This window comes from Balaenoptera acutorostrata, chromosome 20, assembly GCF_949987535.1.
Source record: "Balaenoptera acutorostrata chromosome 20, mBalAcu1.1, whole genome shotgun sequence".
Taxonomy (NCBI): Eukaryota; Metazoa; Chordata; class Mammalia; order Artiodactyla; family Balaenopteridae; genus Balaenoptera; species Balaenoptera acutorostrata.
The window spans coordinates 19,315,603-19,335,614 of record NC_080083.1 but is presented as its reverse complement, the minus strand read 5'-3'; the positions used below and the strand labels follow the sequence as shown (position 1 = coordinate 19,335,614).

At 51.3% G+C, this 20,012-nt stretch overlaps 1 protein-coding gene across 2 annotated transcripts in view; it reads left to right on the top strand.

Annotated features, from left to right (window-relative positions):
- ASIC2 (acid sensing ion channel subunit 2) overlaps window positions 1-20,012 on the top strand; it is a 1,041,202-nt gene that overhangs the window by 1,014,859 nt on the left and 6,331 nt on the right. For both annotated transcript variants that reach the window (XM_007190164.2, XM_007190165.2), the window contains exons 4-7: window positions 11,759-11,909; window positions 14,057-14,113; window positions 15,364-15,517; window positions 17,611-17,702. In XM_007190164.2, coding sequence (XP_007190226.1) covers window positions 11,759-11,909; window positions 14,057-14,113; window positions 15,364-15,517; window positions 17,611-17,702 — 454 coding nt within the window. The remainder of the gene's footprint in view (window positions 1-11,758; window positions 11,910-14,056; window positions 14,114-15,363; window positions 15,518-17,610; window positions 17,703-20,012) is intronic.

Below are 20,012 nucleotides of genomic sequence, written 5' to 3'. Positions count from 1 at the left end.
ATGGTAAGATCTTACAGAGGTGTTAGGATGTGGGAAAATATGTATTTCATAACCAACGATATATAGACATTCTCACAATGAGATATGTACTGTTACTCCCAGCCTACAGTTGGGGAAACTCAGCCAATAACTGACAGAGCTAGAACCCAAAGCTGTGTCTCCCTGAGTCCAGAGCCCAGTCTTTTCACCATGAAGTGATGCCCTGAGTATTGACTAAGTCCCTGCTCTGCTCCAGTGCCAACACTCTCCTAGACCATCTCCTTCAGTCTCCAGGCAAACTTGTGGGGTGGTACCGGTACCCCTTTTTGGAGGTAAAGAAATAGCTGAGAATTAGAATCCAGTGCCCCGTTCCAAAGGCCACTCTCTTTCCACGACATCACGTGGTACGTCACCTGCCCCTTCCAGCCTCTGTAATCCCCGAGCCATCTTTTCCAGGAGCCCACGTGGTGTCCCGTGTGGAGACTGACTCTGTCAGGCTCCCCCCCCCCCCCACTGGGAAGGTGAATGTCTTTCTCAGGGCCCAGCCAGGAGCCAGCCCATAACACGTACAAATGACTTTGAACTCCCGAGGCTGGTGGTGTATTGATCTCTCCATTGTAGTCCTTCCAAATGGTCCAAGCGTTTAAGATGATGTCTATGAAAGGCCAATGTGTCCCCAGTTCCCCTTCAAAGTGTTTCGTGGAGGTACCCCATAGACTGTAATTATAACTGGGACCACCAACTCAGCCATACAAAATTGGAATCATTCAGTGGAAAAGAAAGGGTTTTTTTAAGGTTGTAAAGTACTCTGACTGTGTAAAAAATGTGGCCCAGCATGCTGACGATGGTGGCATTTCTAGAGATGGTGGCCAGGAAGTCACAGTTTGAAGGACTGACAGGTAGTGATAGATGAGATTCCACAATTATAATGAACCCTCCACAAATGTTAATTATTTGGGGAATGATGGAACACAGTGTGATGTTATAAACAGCCTAAACACAAAGCAGGTAGCCCTCTTTGGAAAATTGCGTAAGATTCAATTAAGTGTGGGTCCTGCTGGTGCAGAGCTGAGCCAGAAAGATCAGCCCTGAGAACTCAGCCCCAGTCTGAGAGTTCAGTGGCTCAGGAGCACAGACTTTCGATTCCAGATCTCACCCTTCCAGGATCCACACGTTTTATGCCTGTAGACATCTACCACCCCCACACTGGAAAGCTCCAGGAAGGGGGTAATAAAAAATGAATTTTACGGCCACTGCTCTGTGCACACAGAGCCTCCCTGCCACGGAAACTTCATCAGGCAGGGTCATAGGAGGAACTTCATCCAGTCCCCGAACGCTGGCGTCCAGGGCCGCAGCAGTGGAGTCCCAGAGGGAAAAGCGGCTGCGGCTCATTCTGACACCCTTGCCGGGCTTTCAGAGGCCGCGAATGGAGCGTGGGGCGTAAAGGTGTGAAAGTGCCCCTCAGCCCCGCCTCGAGGATTAACCGAAGCCACACACATGGTCAGTGTGGGCACTCAACGAGCATCCCGTCCTTCCCTAGTCAGGGCTAGGACTTGGCGGCGTGGTGCTGGGTCAGCTGCAAACCCTCCTAGCTAGCTCAGATCTGCTCTAGGGTGGAGGGCCGAGGCGGGGTGAGGAGAGGGGGATGGGCAGGTGGCCCCAGGAGGCTGCAGAGGGCAGAGCTTGTGTTCAGTCCACACACACACCCAGCACCCACTCACTCACACTCCCAGCTGGGGCAGAGCCACCCCGAGACCCCCCCCTACCAACTCCACGCCCACCCAGATATGTGGAAAGTGGATTCCGAATGGAGCTAAAAGCCAAAACTGTAGCAAATGCATTAAGGTGCCCTCCACTCAACCTGGACCCAACTTCTCTTTCAAATATACAATGGAAAAAAGCCAGGTCGTAAAAGGCCCCCATCCCAAAAGAGATTGTGAACAAAGGCCAGTCTGTGCCCCTGCAAACGTACTTCCCCAGCACCCCCGTCTCCCCCCCACCCCCGACCCCCGCCTAGCCCATTCAAACAAGGATGTTTTCATTGCGATGTAAAGTGAGGTCTTTGAAGGGGAAACAATGGGATGACGGGGATTGATAGCTGGCGGAGCAGCGGAGTGAAGCCCCAGGCAGGGCTGCAGGAGAGGGAGACAGGCCGCTGGGGGCTACCCGGCGCTCTCTTTGTAGGCGACATGCACACCTTCGTCCGTGTGACCCTCCTGCGGCTGTGCAGTGTGCGCCCTGCACACAGATGTACGCGGCAGCTCTGAGATGCTCCAGCCTAGCCGCGGCCAGTCCGGCTGGCCTCGTCTGGACTCTTCCGTCGATGATTCTCCTAGGTGGAAGCTGGACTGAGGGATCTTAGAAAGATGAAAATGCACCCAGGGTTAATAAAAAAAAAAAGGGAAAGAGGAGAAGGAGGAGGAGGAAGAGGAAGGGAAGAAAATACAGGGCAGAGATGCAGTCTGGATCCCAAATGGCCCCTTTCCAGCTTACAGAGCTGAGAGTATGGGTCACAGAAAAGGGCTGGGGGAGTCAGGACCCCTAGTACTATGTCATGAGGACCCCCCAGCAGCAGTGAAGTCCAGGGCAGAACCTGCAGGGGGGCCCAGGACAGGAAAAGACAAAGGGTACTTATGTCAACAGCTGGCCCAGGGTTGGAAGGAGTGAAGGAAACCCTAGGCTCTGAGTGGGGAAGTACCTAGTTCAGATCAGCCTGTGCGTACAACGGCCTGGTTCATATGCCTCTGAGCTCCCTCCTCTGGGTGAGGCCACCTCTGCGCCTGCATCCCTGAGACACTTGCCCTCCCCCAGCTTCAACCAACAAATCACACACTAAGGCAATTTGCTGAGAACACACTGCCGGCGCCGACAGCACTTGCCCAAGAAATTGTGTCCCGACGAAGATGCGACGATAATGGTGTGTCAGCATGCACGGACACACTTTAAAAACGCTCTTCTGCCAAGGCAGCCCTTGCACTGGGGAGTGGAGGCAGGGCATGAATTTTGCAGGGGCTGGTACCTACAGGGATGTATGTTCACTGAAGGTGCAGGAGTCACCGTAACAATGATGGAGAATTTTTCAGTCACCCGGGGCTGTTCCCAGGGCACGGAGCAAGGCACACCAGCCTGACACTCACCCACATGCCCCCTTGTTGCCCTACCTGAGGCTCCCCTTCCAGGCCAGGCCTCTCTTTATCTCTGGGCCTTTGCCTGGGCAGTTCCCTGGACCCAGGGCACTCTTCCCACTCCAGATCTGTCTAATGAACAACACAGTCTTTCTAGACTCAGCTCAAAGGTGACCACTGCCTCCGTAAAGAATTTTCTGATCCCCCCCCCCCCACTCCAAGTTGGTCTGGCCGTGCCCTCCTTAGTGCCTCCACAACTCGGGTACATTGTTACTCCATTATAGCACTTGCTTTGTTACATGCGTGTCTGTTCTTTCTAGACTGTAGGCCCCCAGGTCATAGGAACCAGGCCGTATTCATCTTTGTAGCCTCAAATCCTAGGAGTGTTCCTAGAACAGATTAGGTGCTAAACAAACATTTATTGCACACTTGGAAGGTGGATGAGTGGGAGGGTGGGTGGATGGATGGATGGATGGATGGATGGCGGGGGTGGGTGGATGGATGGAGGGTGGGTGGATGGATGGATGGATGGATGGATGAATGGAGGGTGGATGAACGGATGGATAGATGAATGAATGGATGGAGGGAGGGTGAATGGATGGATGGATGAATGGAACGTGGGTGGCTGGATCAATGAATGGATGTATAAATGGATGGATGGAGGGATGAATGGAGGGTGGGTGGATGGATGGATGGATGGGTGAAAATAATAATGAAAAACATAATATTTTTATGAAAATAAAAGTGCAGGGGCTGTCTGCCCCATGACACCAAAGCTGGAAGGATTCTTGTAGAGCTCCAGAGGCATATCTAGAGCCCGCAAAGCCCAAGGTGAAAGTCACGTTAGAATGAGGCAAGTTATAGTCTTTGAAAAAGATCCTCTTGCTTTTTTGAATAAACAATTCACTTTTTGCTCTTGTCCCGTTCTCTCCCACTCGCAGACATTTTTACAATGGATATAACCTCATTATTTTATTATTAGTCACAAACCATGGGTAGTTCACTTTCTAAACTGATTTTTGTTGCTTGCTGAAGTGCTGCATCAGCTACTACTATTTAGTTTCCAGCCAGCACAACCAGCAGTTCTGTGTGTGACCCCAGGGCAGGACCAGGGTGTTGCTGAATTCTGATTGGGTGAATCCTCCTGTGGTCCAAATGGTCCAAATGCCGTTTGGGGGACGCTCCTACGCAAGAGGGCAGGTTGTGTTTCCCGTTCTTGCAGGGAAGTCACGTTCTGTATTTTATATAGTACATAATAAGTCTTATCTAGTCTATGTGAATAGTTAACAATGTGTAGTGTGATGGTTCCTGCAGATGAAGCTTCCCTAAATACAACATCTCCTCTCGGTTCTGATTTCAGTCAAACGGCAGTGTTTAGATAAGTTCTAACACCACATCTGTGATCCACTGGTGATGGCTGCCATTTGTGCAGGATGCGGGGAGGGGTGCAGTCATCTGGTTTGCCTTATAGACCACCCCCTATACTCTACTACACCTGGAAGTTATCTATTCTGAACCCAGATGCTGCAGATGAAAAAGCTATGTCCCCCAGAGAGGACAGCAGGGTAACAGCACAGCCAAGGTGAGGCTGTCCCCTGACCCCAAGTCAGGAGCCTTGCAGTCAGACGGACCTGGGTTTGGCTCCTGCCTCTGCCACTTCTTAGCTGTGTGGTGTTGGGCAAGTTACTGAAGTTTGCTCATCTGTAAAATGGGGATGATAATATTTGACTGGCAAAGTTGTTGTGAGGGCTAAACTGTTCAATAACTCGGTGCAACATTTCCCATGTTGGGTTCTGAAGAACCCATGTTCCCATCCCCACATCTCTGCTGCAGCCTCCATCCACCCACCCAGGAATTGCCTCTGCTTCCTGTGGACCCCACCCACTGCGGTAAAAGGCAAGGCAAGGCACGGCACATTGATAAACGTGTAGATTGCTGGCTTCTCGTTCCAGCTCTGCCTCCTAATGTCCATGACCACAGTCTCTTTAACACTTCAGTCTCCCAGGATATACAATGGAGATCATAAAAGTACCAACCCCACAAGGCTATGGTAAGGATTTGAGGCATCAGTCCAAGTAAGGTGCTGAGTAAGGGCTCAGCAAATATCAGCGGTGTCTATACCATCAATTAGTCTACAGTGAGTCTTTAGGGCAAGTAGTTCTTACTCACACAGGGTCATTGTGTGGGTTGAAAGAGATGCTGTCCTTACAAGCACCTCCCACAGGGTCTCCAGCCGGGAGGGGTTATCATTGCTCAGTCTCTTTGCGATGACTTTTGCTTCTTCCTGGTGCCGTCTCTCCTGCTTTGACCTTGGGGACTGAATACTCACGAAAACCACGGGGATGGGGCGGGAGGGGGGCGGGCGCCTCACTGCTTCTGTGCTGCCTGCAAGGACATGCTTCCCATGAGACCCCATTTCTGCCTGTGTTACCGACTGATTGGTGGATTTGATTTTAGTATTTTATTTGATTTTAGTATTGTTTAAAAGGAGCACAATATAATCATTTGTGAACACACTTAAATCACTCCGCAGGCTGCAATAAAGACATCAAACCAAAAATTACGGCTCAGAAAGCAAGCAGGCTCTGATTTCCCCTCCATTTGGGTGGGCCAGGGGGAAGTTTGTACTTGTAGTAGAAGGTGGGAAAATGGGGGGGGGGGGGAATCACAAGGCATGGCCAAGAGCAGGGAGACCTCACGAGGCCACAGATCCTAGAACCTGGGGCCTCTTGGAGCACCGTACCTTTAGGGCCCTGCCCCTTACAGATGGAACAGAGAAGCACAGAGAGGCTGAGTGACATGCTCAAGATCACACAGGAAAACCTGCCATCAGCTAATCCAGGACTCAGATGTGATTTGGTGCTGAGCCCACCTCAGTGCAGAGCCAGTGGAGACCAACATGGAGGACCCTCTGCTCCTGCTGGACTGGGAGAGGGCAGCCCCCTGCCCTCATCCTCTGTACTGGGGCTGGGAGAAAGCAGAGTGGTGCAATTCATGCATTCATTCACTCATTCATTCAATAAGTATCAAGCACCCATTATATGCCAGCCCCTGTACTAGAGGCCTGAGATCCAGTGAACAGGAAGAGATATGAGTGTAGCTGAAGAGGGGGATGCCAATTAGGAAAGGCATGTGGAACCGAGCACGGACTGATACCTTTAATGAAGGACTTTCACAAGCACTTCCCAAACCTAGGACTCAACAAACACATGGAAACGCTGCTCCGTGAGGCTCTTCCCACCTATTGTCTCATTTAACCCTCAGGAAGGACCTGGGAGTTACAGATAATTAACTCCCTATTGTCTCATTTAACCCTCAGGAAGGCCCTGGGAGTTACAGATAATTAACTCCCTATTGTCTCATTTAACCCTCAGGAAGGACCTGGGAGTTACAGATAATTAACTCCCTATTGTCTCATTTAACCCTCAGGAAGGCCGTGGGAGTTACAGATAATTAGCTCTGTTTTGCAGATAAGGAAGCTGAGACCCAGAGTAGTTACGTAACTTAGCCAAGGCCACACAGCCTGTCTGTGATGGTACCATGTTCTTCCCACTTGCCCCCAGCTGTGCAGGCTGGGGCGGAAGAAGAGAACAGGCCCTGGGAATCTGGGGACACACCTTAAGGTGGTGGCAGGAGGGGTCTGTGGCAAACAGGAGCGCCTGGACAGCAGGTACCCCCATTTTACTCACCTCTCTAGCCCCAGTGCCCACCGGTGCCTGGTACATCATAGGAGTTAATGAAGTGCTTGTTCAACTAGGCTGGACCACTGGGCTGGCTGGGCTTACAAAAGCCCCACTGAGCCTTCGGTAACAGCCCAGACTGTACCCCGACTCCTGTTGCCTGCACCCCGAGGCCAGCTCCCTCTGGCTGAGCACTTCTTCATCCATGGGAGGCTCACTGAACGAGCTGAACACCCCTGCTGACTCTGCTCTCTGGAAAACAGCTCACAAAGGGGATTTTTTTCCTTCACGCTCAAGGCAGTTTTTCCCAGAGTGAAGGCTTCCCACTGACTCTGATCCAGGGCCCCTCTGGCCTCATCTTGATCAGTTTCACCAAACACCCGGAGGGAAGAAAACACGTTGTGGACCAAATAGTCAGACCCCATGGATCATCGGAGAGCAGCCCACCCCGCTGCCCTCCCTTTATCCCGGTTTGTATTAAGTGAGACACATAGAGTCAAAACTTTGACGATTCTGGAGGCATTTAGCAGCTCTCTGGTCCAGACCCCTTGCTTTATGGAGCAGCTAAGCAAGGCTCAGAGGTTACACTTCCTGCCCAAGGGACCACATAAGTCACTGGAACCTCACTGGGTGTTCGCACTCAGCCCTTCTCCCTGGAAGCCCCAGCAATGCTCCTCTCACAATGCTACCCACTCTGCTTCATTTCGGGCACAATCACGAAGAAGTGGTCAAATCTGCTGCATGCTAGCTTCCCGGTCAATCACACACAGATATCCCAGAGAGAAGACTCCAGGAGTAACAGAAAATAAGTGTGCACCACGGGTCATCGGGGCGTGCTTCTGTGTTTCCGGTCATCAGAGTGAATATCTGTGTTACGGATGCAAAGCACGACCAGCTCTGTTGCCCGGTCACTGTACACGGTGAGACAGCGCCCTAGTGGGGAGAAAAGAGGCCAACGACGTCTCTGGTTCATTCAGCATCTATTATTCACCAGCCACTCTTGGAGATGTTTCGTCTTGTTACAGAACGAGGCAGAAAAAAAAAAAACAAAAAAAAAAACACATGGTAACATTTGGCTTTAGAATTCCTCCTAGGGAGGGAAGTGCCTTTCCTTGAAACTCCACGGGAAAGGTTGTTGCCATGTTACCAAGATGACAGAGGATGATGCAACTACTTAAGAGTGAGTGGATTCTGCTCCTGCAAAGGGTGGCAAAGCACATAAGGAGAGAGAAAGGAGGAGGGAGAGAAGGAAGGAAAGGAGAAAGATGGAGAGGGGCTGGGCTTAGGCAAGGTGAAGGAGCTTTGCTCTGATGTAGACCCTCCTCCAACTCTGACATCTTCCTTATATTCTAATGCCCTGGGTGAGCAGGCTTTCTGTAGAAATGAACAAGGGGCTGAGTTTCACATCCTATCCATATGACACAGAACAGAGACCGGAAGACGTCAGCCAAGGGCCACAGCTGGATTACACGTACCTTATGTTCAAAACTCACAGTATCCCTCTGAAGTAGTTAATATCTCAGGGTGCTTCTCATGCAGAAAGAGGAGGTCCCCCACTAAGCAAGTGGCAGAGCCAGGATTCCAACCCAGCTGGGTCTGACCACAGAGCACGTGCTCCTAACGTGGGTGCTCCCAGCAGACAGAGAACCAGACAGAGAATCTCGGCCAGGTGGGCTAGTGAGGAAGAGAAGGAAGCCAAGCAGGCCAGAACGAAGACCCTGCCCCCGCCCTGGGAAGGAACCTGCAGGGGAATCCCAGAGCCTAAAGGGATCTGGTCCAGGTGAGCAACGTGTCCAGCCCCTGAATCAAAAGCCCAAGTGGCTGACATGACAAAAGAGCCAGGTGGGTACCAGGTGAGCTCAGTGGGCATCTCTCCTTGTCTCCCTCCTCCTTTGTCTCTCCTCTGGTCTTTTCTACCCTTTCCAGGAGCAGAATGAACATATTCCTATGCGGTCTCATCATCGTCACAGCATCTCTCCCTTAGGAGCAGCCCAGCCAAGGCTTCTGTGGGCTGCAGACACAAGGAAAAGGCCAAGGGAGCTTGGCAAGGTCCTATGAGACAGTCTCCCTCCCAGCATCTCTGACTGCAGAGACCCGCCTTGAGCAGCTAGGCTAACTGCAGCGCCACCTGCTGGCACACCTCGGGATCTATGGGCTGGGAGAGGCTGGGAAAGCCAGTGGCTGAGGAACAGCATAGGGCGTCCCGAGGCAGGGAGGGTGCAAACACAAACTTCTCTCTAGAAAACGAAAACTACTGTGGAGAGAAGCCTCAAGACAGTGGAGCGATGACAGGCAAGCACCGGGCTATGCCATCACAAAAGTTCTGAGTTCTTTGCTCAGCTCATAAATGTAAGCAATTGTGCAAAGCCACCAGTTCCGTGGCACAGTGAGAAAAAAAAAGGCTAAGGACAGGTGAGTTGTTAAGTAAATGCAGGAACACTTTAAGACTCAATCCTGGTGTCTCTCCTCTCTCCCTGGTCTGACTCGTCCACCCCACAGCGTCAAGATCCACTAAAGCCACACACAAACACACACATTTACATCTCCAGCCCAGATCTCTCTCCCAGCTCCGGACCCCTAGATCAGCGGCCTGGTGTCCTCTTGACTTGGACATCTGCATTGGCAGGAGTTCTTATAGTAAACCCAATGCAAAATAACTTGAGCCAAAAAAGGATGGCGTTCCGCTAGTCTGTAAAACCAGACTGTAAGGAGAGCAGAGGTGGAGCTGGACTATTTGTTGAATGAATGAAAGGGTAGAAAAACATGAAGACGTTTGTTAGGGGAAAGGGATAGGAACTAAGTCTTGGTGGGTACCTACTAGCTGCTGGGCACTTATTTAATCCGATGAGGAGGCTAAACGCGGGGACTGGGGGATGGGGGGCTTTGTCACTTACTCAGTGTCACACAACTAGCCCATGAAAGAGTGAGGTTCAAGGTTCTGTCTGACTTGTTCCACTGTCTCTAGTTCTCAAATTACAATTATAGATGTAGGGTCTATGATTGGATATAAGGGCTTTAAGAGATTTTAGAATCTCCAACTGCACATGCAGTACTTGAATCTCTCTCTTCCCATCCCAGCCAGGTAGTTGTATGGTCCCCTCATGATGGGGACCTCACCCTCAAGATAGGGATGTTATCATTGAATCATAGTAGCAGGTTAGAAATTTGAGATAGAATTTATCCTTCTTTAGGATTAAATAAGAGAATGCATGCGCTGTGCCTACCACGGTGCCTGCGACATCAATAAATGTGATCATCGTCCCCACTTCCCTTAGGACAACTGTTCTTGTGTCTATCTTTCCCTTGGGATGCCAGGAAACAAATCTAATTCTTCTTCCCTGAGACAGCCCTTCAGATAATTGAAGACAGTGCTTCAGGGTCCCCCTGAGGCTTCGCTTACCCAGGATAAACAAATACTCCAACCCGCTTTCAGACGCTCGTTGGTAAGCAAGAGTTGATGCCGTACACACTGCGATTTTCCAGCTGCTGTGGTGTGTGAGGCTTCAGAAAATCCGATGGGACAAATGGTAAACCAGCCACAGCAAGGTAGCCATGGTATCTGGATCACGACCCGTGTATAAAACAAGGGAAGTGATTGACCCTGAACAAACAGTAACGCATCCCCCGAGCTTCACCAGCTGCATTCTTGGTCCACCCACTGTGGGAAATTGTTTTAGAAGAAGAAAAAGAAATGACAGTCTCCCAAAAGGATTTTACATCATTTTAGACCCCCTGCCTTGCCAAAAGTCACTATGAATTCTTCCCAAACTCAGTTTGTGTGCTTATAGATCCAATATTGAGCAATGTAGGGGACTGAATCCATTCTAATCATAGACTATCAAACCTACCCCCAGATACTCCCTCTTTACGGATGGGGAAACTAAGGTCCAGAGGAGAGCGGCGACTTCTCCAAAGTCATGCAGGAAATCTGTGCAAAAGTCTGGTCAGCTCATGAGCTCCAAAGAAAGATGAGAGAGTAATGCAAACCTTCATGGGAAAGGAAGAAGAAAGGAGCTGTTAGAAAAAAAACAGAAGAGAAAAGCTCTGAAAGGTCCTCTCTGGAGTGTTTCTCCCTCCTTTCATCAATTTCCTATAGAGACAATGTAGTATACAAGGGCAAGATTGGAGTCAGAAATTCCTAGGTCCATATGCTGACTCGGCCACTGGCTCTGTGTGTGATCTTGGACAGACTACTAGCCTTTCAGATACTCAGTTTCGTCATGAATAAAATGAGAATAGGAACAGCTCCCTCAAAGGAATATTATGAGTCTTAAATAAAATACATAGAGAGACTTTTGGCTCTCAGTAATGGTGGAGCAGCTTACATCAGACTAACCCTTCTGGAAATAACAATTATAAACTCTGGACAAAATATTTCAAAAGTACTATTTGATGGCATTGGAGAGAGACTAAAAACAGGCAGAAACTGGAGGGTGTACAGCCCTTGAAGGAAGGGAATCACACTGGATGAAATACACATTTATTTACCTGATCTCTCCTTTGAGGGCATGTCGAGTTCTAAGGGAATATTGTAGATAGAGTTCAAGCAGAAAGCAGCAGTCATTGAGTTTAAAAGTCTCAAGCTAGAGTTCGGGGTTGCCAGAAAAGCTAAAAAAAAATGGGAAGAAAAATCCTAGAAAGGAGGGGCCCCCAGAGGCAGAGCCCCTAAATTTTTCTCTCACTTCTCTGCTGCTGAGAGATGGGAGATGACAAATTGTGGAAGTGGGAAGATGTGGCCCGTGTAAGAGACTTTGAGAAGATCAGCATTTATAAGAAGGTTATAAAAAAAATAAGATAGGAAAACTGGTATTGGAGCCAGACGTAGAAGGCTTGGGAGGTCAATGGAATTGAGGTTGTCATGCGGTAGATGCTCAATAATGGTTTGTTAACTGCATAAGTGAATGAATGAGCCCCTGGGCCTGTCGAGGCTGGAGCTCTGGGGCTGACTGCTGCCCTCTCCTTCCTGTCTTGTAGCTCACATACCTGCCCCCGCCGTGGGGCGAGTGCCGGTCCTCGGAGATGGGACTCGACTTCTTTCCTGTTTACAGCATCACTGCCTGTCGGATTGACTGTGAGACCCGCTACATCGTGGAGAACTGCAACTGTCGCATGGTCCACATGCCAGGTCAGTGCCAGGCGAGGGCAGCCGCAGGGGCCCAGGACTACCTGCGACCTTCTTTGCATTTCTCACCCTGATGGGAAACTCTTCACCCACTCCACGAGGATGCAAAGGGATGCTGTTCTGGGAAGACTGTTATTTGATGCCCAAACGCTTAGAGGGCGGATGGAAACATCCAGTCTGGCAACCAAGGCGGCATCCTGGTGTCCAGAAGTGGTCAGGTGTTTGGAGAACGTTCCTCCCAACGTTCAATGTGTTTGCTAATTGTTTGCTGTTCTTCCCTCCTAAAGTTCAGTGTCCAGATATCTGGATGCTTACAATTCTTGCATCCTGGTGTGGTACACGTTCAAACATCCAGATGGTTATTGCTTTCCTCCAGATGTTTCCCTTCTTGCATCCAACTGTCTAGCACTCTTTCAAGCTAGGCAAGAGTCCATCAGCCAGCAAATGAATGCGTGTGTACTGACATTTCTGTTGTCAGACTAACAATGCATGTAGCCATCATTAGAGGCAGTTGGCTTGTCAGAGGTGGAAGTGGAGTGCGGGGAGGGGGGCTGATTGGGGCAGGAAGAGTTTGGTACTGAAGCATGGAAGGAAGGATGACTGAGGCTGGAGTCAGTGGCCTTGGCTTCTAACTCAGGTTCCTCCACTTTACTGCTGTGTGACCTGGTACAAGTTACTAAACCTCTCTGTTCTTACCTCCATTATCTTTAAAACACAATCATTCGTGGTTAGGAGGATAAAATTAGGCTAAGATATAAAAATGCTTTGTTGGGAATTCCCTGGTGGTCCAGTGGTTAGAGCTCCGTGCTTCCACTGCAGGGGGTTCGGGTTCGATCCCTGGTCAGGGAACTAAGATCCCGCAAGCTCCGCAGTGCTGCCAAAAAGAAAGCTTTGTCAATTGCAAACGTCAGTGGTGATTGTGTTAACACATGGGGAGAGGGAATCGAGAGTACTGTTGACTGAAGACCTACTATGTGCTGGGAACTTTGCTGTTATATTTCATGGCTACAATTTCATGGTTATATCATACTTCGTTTGTTTATTTAGCTAAATCCTGATATCAGACATTTTGTTCATTACCAATTGTTTTCTGTTATAACCAATGCTGAAATGAACATCCTTAGAGCTCAATTCTAAATTAGTGCATTATGATCAATAATTTCTCTAGCAATCTAAATTTAGAATTATCGACCTTTAAAATTGCCTCTGAGCTTCCTAGAAGACAGAGCAAAAAGGGAAACATATCAGTTAAATTTTTATTATTAGAAAGGAGGAAGCATATCAGTTCTTCAGCTCTTGCAAAACAAAGGTGTTTAGGGAGAAGGTAAGGAAAAGATATCGTGGTGGGCTTTAACTTTAGCACTTGGTACAAGAAAAAAAAAAAAAAGCTTCTGGATTTCTACAGAGACCAGAGAGAATTGAGCACTGGTAAATGCTACCTGCCTGATGCTCAGACTGGATCACCAGCCAGTGAAGTTTCCCCATGGAACCTGAGCCCAAAGCAAGCAGGAGAGATTTTAATCATTTCCCTCCCCCCACCCACCCCCCGCCCATGACACTGTTACTGGCATCTCAATTATAATGTGGAATTAAGGGCACAGCAAAGAGGAGACTAACAAAGCAGTCCTCACTCCCCTACAGCAGTGTGGTGTGGTGGAAAGAGCCCTAGCCTCGGAATCAGACAGACCTGGGTTCAAAGCCCACCTCCATCACCGCTAGCTCTGATGTCCTGGGAAAACAGGATTCTTAAGCCTCAATTCTCTCCTGGGTGAAACAGATACAGTATTTCCTATTTCCGAAGGTACCCGTGTGGGTTAAAGGGGACAATGCATGCCCAGGACTTAGTAGGTGCTTACCACTGCTTCCCCACTTTAACTGTCAACACTTTCCTATCACATATGTAAGCCACATTGTGCAATCTGGGAGAAGTTAGCTAGACTGGTCTTGTTATCACAGAGCAGATCAGAGCCCAGTCTTCTGCTCCCCCACTACCCCCAGGCAGCCCTGATCAATGGCTGCCTTCTGACCATCCACTGGTGAACTGCTGCCCCTCCTAGGTTACCAAGGTACCCGGATGCAATCCCTTCCCCCAGCCCAAGGAGGGGAGGGGTTGCTGCCTGAGTACCTCTCCCTGTCTTTCTTCTTTGCAGGGGATGCCCCTTTCTGTACCCCTGAGCAACACAAGGAGTGTGCAGAGCCTGCCCTAGGTCAGTACCAGGGGCCAGATGGAATGATGGGGGAGGGGCTGCGATCAAGACCTGGGAGAACTTCCGGGTGCAGCAGAGAGATGGGGGGAAGGGGAGTGGGGAAGGGTGAGAGGAAAGAGGCTGGAAAGGGTGGCATCCCTGCAGGGACGGGAGAGGGAGATGGAGAGGAGGAAGGAGAAGAGGGGTGGGGGAGGGAATTGATGCAAGTGGTTGAGGGCTGGAAACCAGACTAGGGAAAAAAAGGAGGTAGAGAGGTGGGGGTAGGGGAGGCGTGGGTTTCAGGAGAGCAGAGAGCACTGCGGAATGCAGAGGAGTGGGCAGAGATGAGGAGAGGATGGGCAGTGAGCGTCCGGGTGGGCACCAAAGGAGATCAGCGATATCTCCCCGCGCACACTCTGGCGGTTATTCCAAGGCTGTCCTGTCTCTGCATGCTCCGCTGAGCCAGGCGCGCCCCCCTACTCCCCCTCCTTCTGCTGGGTGTTTACTGGTCCACACCCCCCACCCTGGAAAACTTCCAAGTGAGGGAGATCACACAAACAAGCTGCAACCCCCAAGCTAGACCCACTCCACGTGCCCCGGGAAACCATTTATAACCAAGACAAGCAGAGAGTATTTAAATCATCCGGACTCAAGTTCGTTCAGCAGCTGCCCTTGCTGGATCTAAGTGCAGCAGCTCTGGACTCACAGGTCCAGACGCCTCCGGGAGGGCTGGCGGGAAGGAGAAGGAGTGACTTCCAATGGATGCAAAGACTCAGTTCCGCGTCCTAAACCAGCGAGCAGAGCAGGTGGGCATGGGCTATATGGGAGCCCTGGAGGGAGAACCACGGAGCCCAGAGTTTCAGAGAAAATGGTCTCCCACACTTGCCTTTGGAGAACAGCCCCCTTTGTAGATGAGAACTGAGACTAGGAGCAGAGAAGAAAGCCCTGGGAAGGTGAGGGGTCCGGGACTCCCTTGGAGCCCATTCTCCAAAAGTGGTGCCTTTTCAAAGATTTACAAAGGGTGACATAACAGTAAAGGAAGCAGAAGGAAAACAGGACCAAGAGTAACAGAGAAAGAGTGGGCACGTTCTATGAGAGCTCACACCCTCATCAACCTGTAGCAAAAGCCCGGCCCTCCTTCTCTCCACAGCCCCCCATCCCTCATTTACCCAGATGGCATCTCCTCCCAGCTCACTCCTCTGCTGCGGGAACCTGGCTCCTCTGGGCCAGGAGGTCCACCTGACTAAGCCCTGCCTCCCTCTCCCCTCCAGGTCTGCTGGCGGAAAAGGACAGTAATTACTGTCTCTGCAGGACACCCTGCAACCTGACCCGCTACAACAAAGAGCTCTCCATGGTGAAGATCCCCAGCAAGACGTCAGCCAAGTACCTCGAGAAGAAATTTAACAAATCAGAAAAATATATCTCGTACGTTAAGTGGACATGGTGGATGGAGGTGGGGGAGGATGGACTAGGAAAAAATGGGGGGCAGTCGAGGAAGAGGGCAAGGTAAGCAATTAATTCTATTTGGCAGACATTAATTGAGCACCTGCTGTTTGCCACGTTCTGTGCTCAGGCTCAGGATATGAAGACAAAGCGGATTAAGACGCAGGCCCAGCCTTTAACGAGCTTATAGTCTGGTGGAGAGACAAGTACAAAACTGAAAGCTATATAGGCTGATGCAAGTAATAAGAGAAGCGGCTGGCCGCACCTTGCATAAGGATGCTGTCAAGGAAAGCTTCAGAGATGTTTTTCTTTTTGCATTTTTTTATTAGTTATCCATTTTATACCTATTAGTGTATATATGTCAATCCAGAGATGTTTTTACAGGATGTAGAGGAGTTTTCCAGGCAGGTTTTGCACATTCTGTTCCCTCTTCCTGGAATGCTTTTCCTCTCACTCTTCACCTAACTGGTTCCTCATTGTGCAGGTCTCCATTTAAACGTCATCTCTTCGGACGACTAAATTAGTCCCCTCCTGTCATTTTTCTCTTGAAGCACTCTGGCGTTTTCCTGTATAACACACACCACCGTGTGTAATTCTATATGCACGTGTGTGTTTCCTGAAATTAACTTGCCCGCTTCACGAAAGTGAAGCTTCTTGAGGGCAGGAAACTTTCTTGTTTTGTTCTCTGCTGTGGAGTGTCTGGCACAGAGTTGATGCTCAAAATATATATATATATCTTTTAACAGAATAAGTGAAAGAAAGACACAGGAGCAGAGGGTGTCCCAGGCAGAGGCTCAGCAGAGAAAATCAGTGAAGGGCAGACAAGATTACGGGAAGGGGAGGCTGGGGGAGGTGGCTGTGTCCAAGGTAGAGGATCCTGCAGGCTGAGCTGGGCGGGGGTGGGACGCAGGGAATGGACTTATTCTAAAAGGACAGGCGGCCACAGAAGAACTTCCACTAGGCGAGTGACAGGCGCACATTTGCCGTTTAGGTAGAACCTTCTGGAAATGTTCTTTATCTGTGATGTCCTACATGATGGCCACTGGCCACATGTGGCTACTGAGCGTCTTAAATGTAGCCTGAGTGATGGAGGAACTGGATGCTAATTTTACGTCACGTGGATTAGTTTAGCGGTTTTAGGAAGACCCTTCAGGCGGCAAATGGAGGAAGGACCAGAAGCCAGGTGGGCGGAAGGAAGCCAGGTGGGAAGCAGTTGCCATAAACCAGGCAAGAGAGGGTGACACTGTGAATGGCACCTGGGCAAGCCCCGCAGGGAAAGGGCTCCTCTCCGCCAGCCTCTCCCTCCTGCCCTCACCGTCACCAGACCTCATCCTGGGACGGCTTTTGCCCTGTGGGTTGAGGACAAGGAGCACTGAGGTCATTGTGAGCCACGTCGTGGAAGGAGCCAGGGAACTTTGTAGGAGGTGCCAGGCCCCGCTGTCGCAGACATTGTGCCGGCCGTAATGACGTCTCCTGCCTAGATGTGTCTCGTGCACACATCTGCCCAAAAGAGCAAAAGGGAACCGGAGTGCTTCCATCAGAACACCTGCAACCAGGTGTGGGTTTTCTCCCTAAAAACCCTCCCTGGTCCCTGCAGCTGACTTGGCCATCCGGGGTAGGGCCCCCACTAGGAGGAGCTTGCTATCAATCCCAGTAAGAACTGGGGGCCTCTCCAGAGCGGGCAGGGGAGGTCAGCGGGGGACAGGCGAGCAAGCCTTGTCAAGACAGTGCTGAGCTCACCTGCACGTAAGGGCCCAGGCAGACCCTCTGGGAGCACAGAGACCTGGAGGCCAGGCAGGATTCCTGGAAAGGGTGCAGAGAGAGAGGGGCATTAGCAATAAGGGGCCAAGGGGACAGCTGATATACGCCTCCAGGCCCGTGAAGAGCTCTGAGGTGGGAGTCAGGATGTCAGGTTCAAGCCCCAGCTGTGCCACTAACCAGCTCTAACTTTGGGCCAGTTGTTTCACTTCCCTGGGCCTCAGTTTCTCCATCTGTCTGTGGGGAAATTGTATTAGATGATCCCCGTGGATCCTGATGGCTGTCACCACGAATGACACTGGACATTTCCTCCGCAGAGAGAATATCCTCGTCCTGGATATATTTTTTGAGGCTCTCAATTATGAGACCATTGAACAGAAGAAGGCGTACGAAGTTGCTGCCTTACTTGGTAAGTCAGAGTGTCTGTTGCACAAATGTCCGCGTCTCATGGGGATGGGCTGGTGGGCGGTTTACTCCCTCTTCCCTTTGCACTGCTCCTGCCCCAGAATGGGAAGAACTCCACGTGCTGGAGGTGTTAGGCCCAGTTCATGTCCCAGTCTAGGCCTCAGTTCCCCCATCAACACAATGAAGTAGGTGAGCTAGATGGTCTCTCTCGGGGACTTTCCAACACCATCCTCTTGGGATTCTATGGTCTTCCGCCCCCAGGTTGGAGTCAGAGCACTGGGGCCATGGCAGGAAGAAAGAGCTGTCAAGTGGAGGGAGGGCTGAGCTGTGGGTGGTCCCAGGCAGTGGGCCCAGGGAGGGTCCCCCATGGAGCCCCCACTGGAAAGCAATTTTGCTGCGTTGAGAAGGCCCGGTGCCCCCTGGACTGAGAGCCCTTTGTCAAACACAACAGCAGGGCCATGCACCCCCAGAAATCTACAAACCTGACTGCCACCCCACCCTAGGGCCAGCTCCCCTGGCCCCGAGGGCACATGATGGATGCAGGAAGTTAATTTCAACACAGTCCCAGCCCAGCGTAAAACTCACAAGACCCCTGCGGGTGCACAGTTAAAAAGACCTGCTCTGGTCTCAACCCCCAACTCCCACGCACTCTCAAGAAAGGATCTGGTGTCTGTGGCTTCGAGGAAAAATAGCTCTTGTCTCTGTGAACTGAATCAGGTGAGAATAGCATCCTGGGTGAGGGCGGGGAGGCATACACCTTCTACCTGGAAGTGCAAGGGGAGAGCAAGCCACGGGCTGCTGCACACCAACTGGGAGAACGTGGGCAGGTGGCTTCACTGAACCTCAGGTTTCTCATCTGTAAAATGGGTCTAATAAAACTCACTTTGTGAGTTTGCCGTGATGGTTAAATGTGGAAAAGCCCCAGCCCACAGGAGGTCCATAAATAGTAGTTTCTGGCACCTGGACACACCATGCCAGGGACCAGGGCCTACCCTGCAGCAACATCTGAGCGTGTCTGTTCCTCTCCCAGGAGGCTGGGGAACTGGGCCACAGTGGGGTGCCCACTGGGCTAAGGTGGTCATCACCTGGGCCTTGGAGATTGTTGTGGCCAAAGGGCCTGTGGCCAAAGGGCCTCATGCCCTGAGCTGGTGGTAGAGCCCTGCTCCTGCCACCTTTATTTCCTAAAGAAGACCAAGGACATGCCTCCTCCCCTCCCCTCCCCTACACAGGCTCACAGTCACACTCAGACACGCACACACACACGCAGCAACGAGGGCCTGAGCCCCGAATCTGTCAGGAGAGGTAGCTGGTCCCTGCAGCAGACATGAGAGAGCGTTTTCCCAGCATCTTGCTCCCACCCAGAATAGCCCGCCGTGCAAATCACGCTGCCATCTGTACCTCCCGTGAGGACAGCAAATGCTGCTCGCAAACCGTGAGCCACGGCACCCAATCGGGCCCGTCCCTCCCCTCCCCCCACCCCCCCGCACACAGCGCACCCCTCCCGCGGTGAACACACCCTCACAGGCCCACATGCAAGCCACGTGGCTACAGAGACACGTACATGCACACAGGTTGCGTGCCTACACACTCACATGCTCACACCCGCACACACTCACACATGCTCAGTCAGACACACTGTGCCCGCTCCCACAAAGCCGCCTTTGGACGCACTCGTGTAACTACCCTAGACGTGGCTTGCCGCCTATGTAAAGCTGTCGGTGGTCAGACATATCACCTGCGTCTATACCACACGCATTCGCGCACGCCGCGCCCAGGCCCATACCCCACGCTCCGCCACACGGCTCACACACGCACAGACACGCCCCACTCCTGCCGTGCACATGCATTGTGCACACTCCCCGATAAGCCTCCATTGAGGATATTAGAGGGGGCGGAGGGGCAGGAGAGGAGTGAAGGGAGCCACGTTGAGCCCCAAACCAGGTCCCCCCAGGAAGAGCCGCCTCCCCGTCGTCATGGCTTGTTCGCCTGGGGATGTGTTGGTTGGGCTTCTCCAGCCATAATCAGAGGAGGAGTGGGCAGAGGTACTCATCCGAAAGTTCTCAGACCAAGAGGTCAGCCTGGAGTCTCCAGGAGGACGGTACATTCACCCCCAACAGCACCCGCTCTCCCCAGCCCAGCCCAGCCCAGCAGCTGCCAGTCTCAGAGGTCACAGCTGGAAAGGACTCCACAGTTCATCTCCTCTGACCACCACCCCACCCCTGACCACCTCCACCACCAAATGTCCCCGGAAGGCAAAGCTCCTGAGAAGGTCAGGGCTTATCAAAGCCGCACAGCCAGCTGACGGCCACCCTCC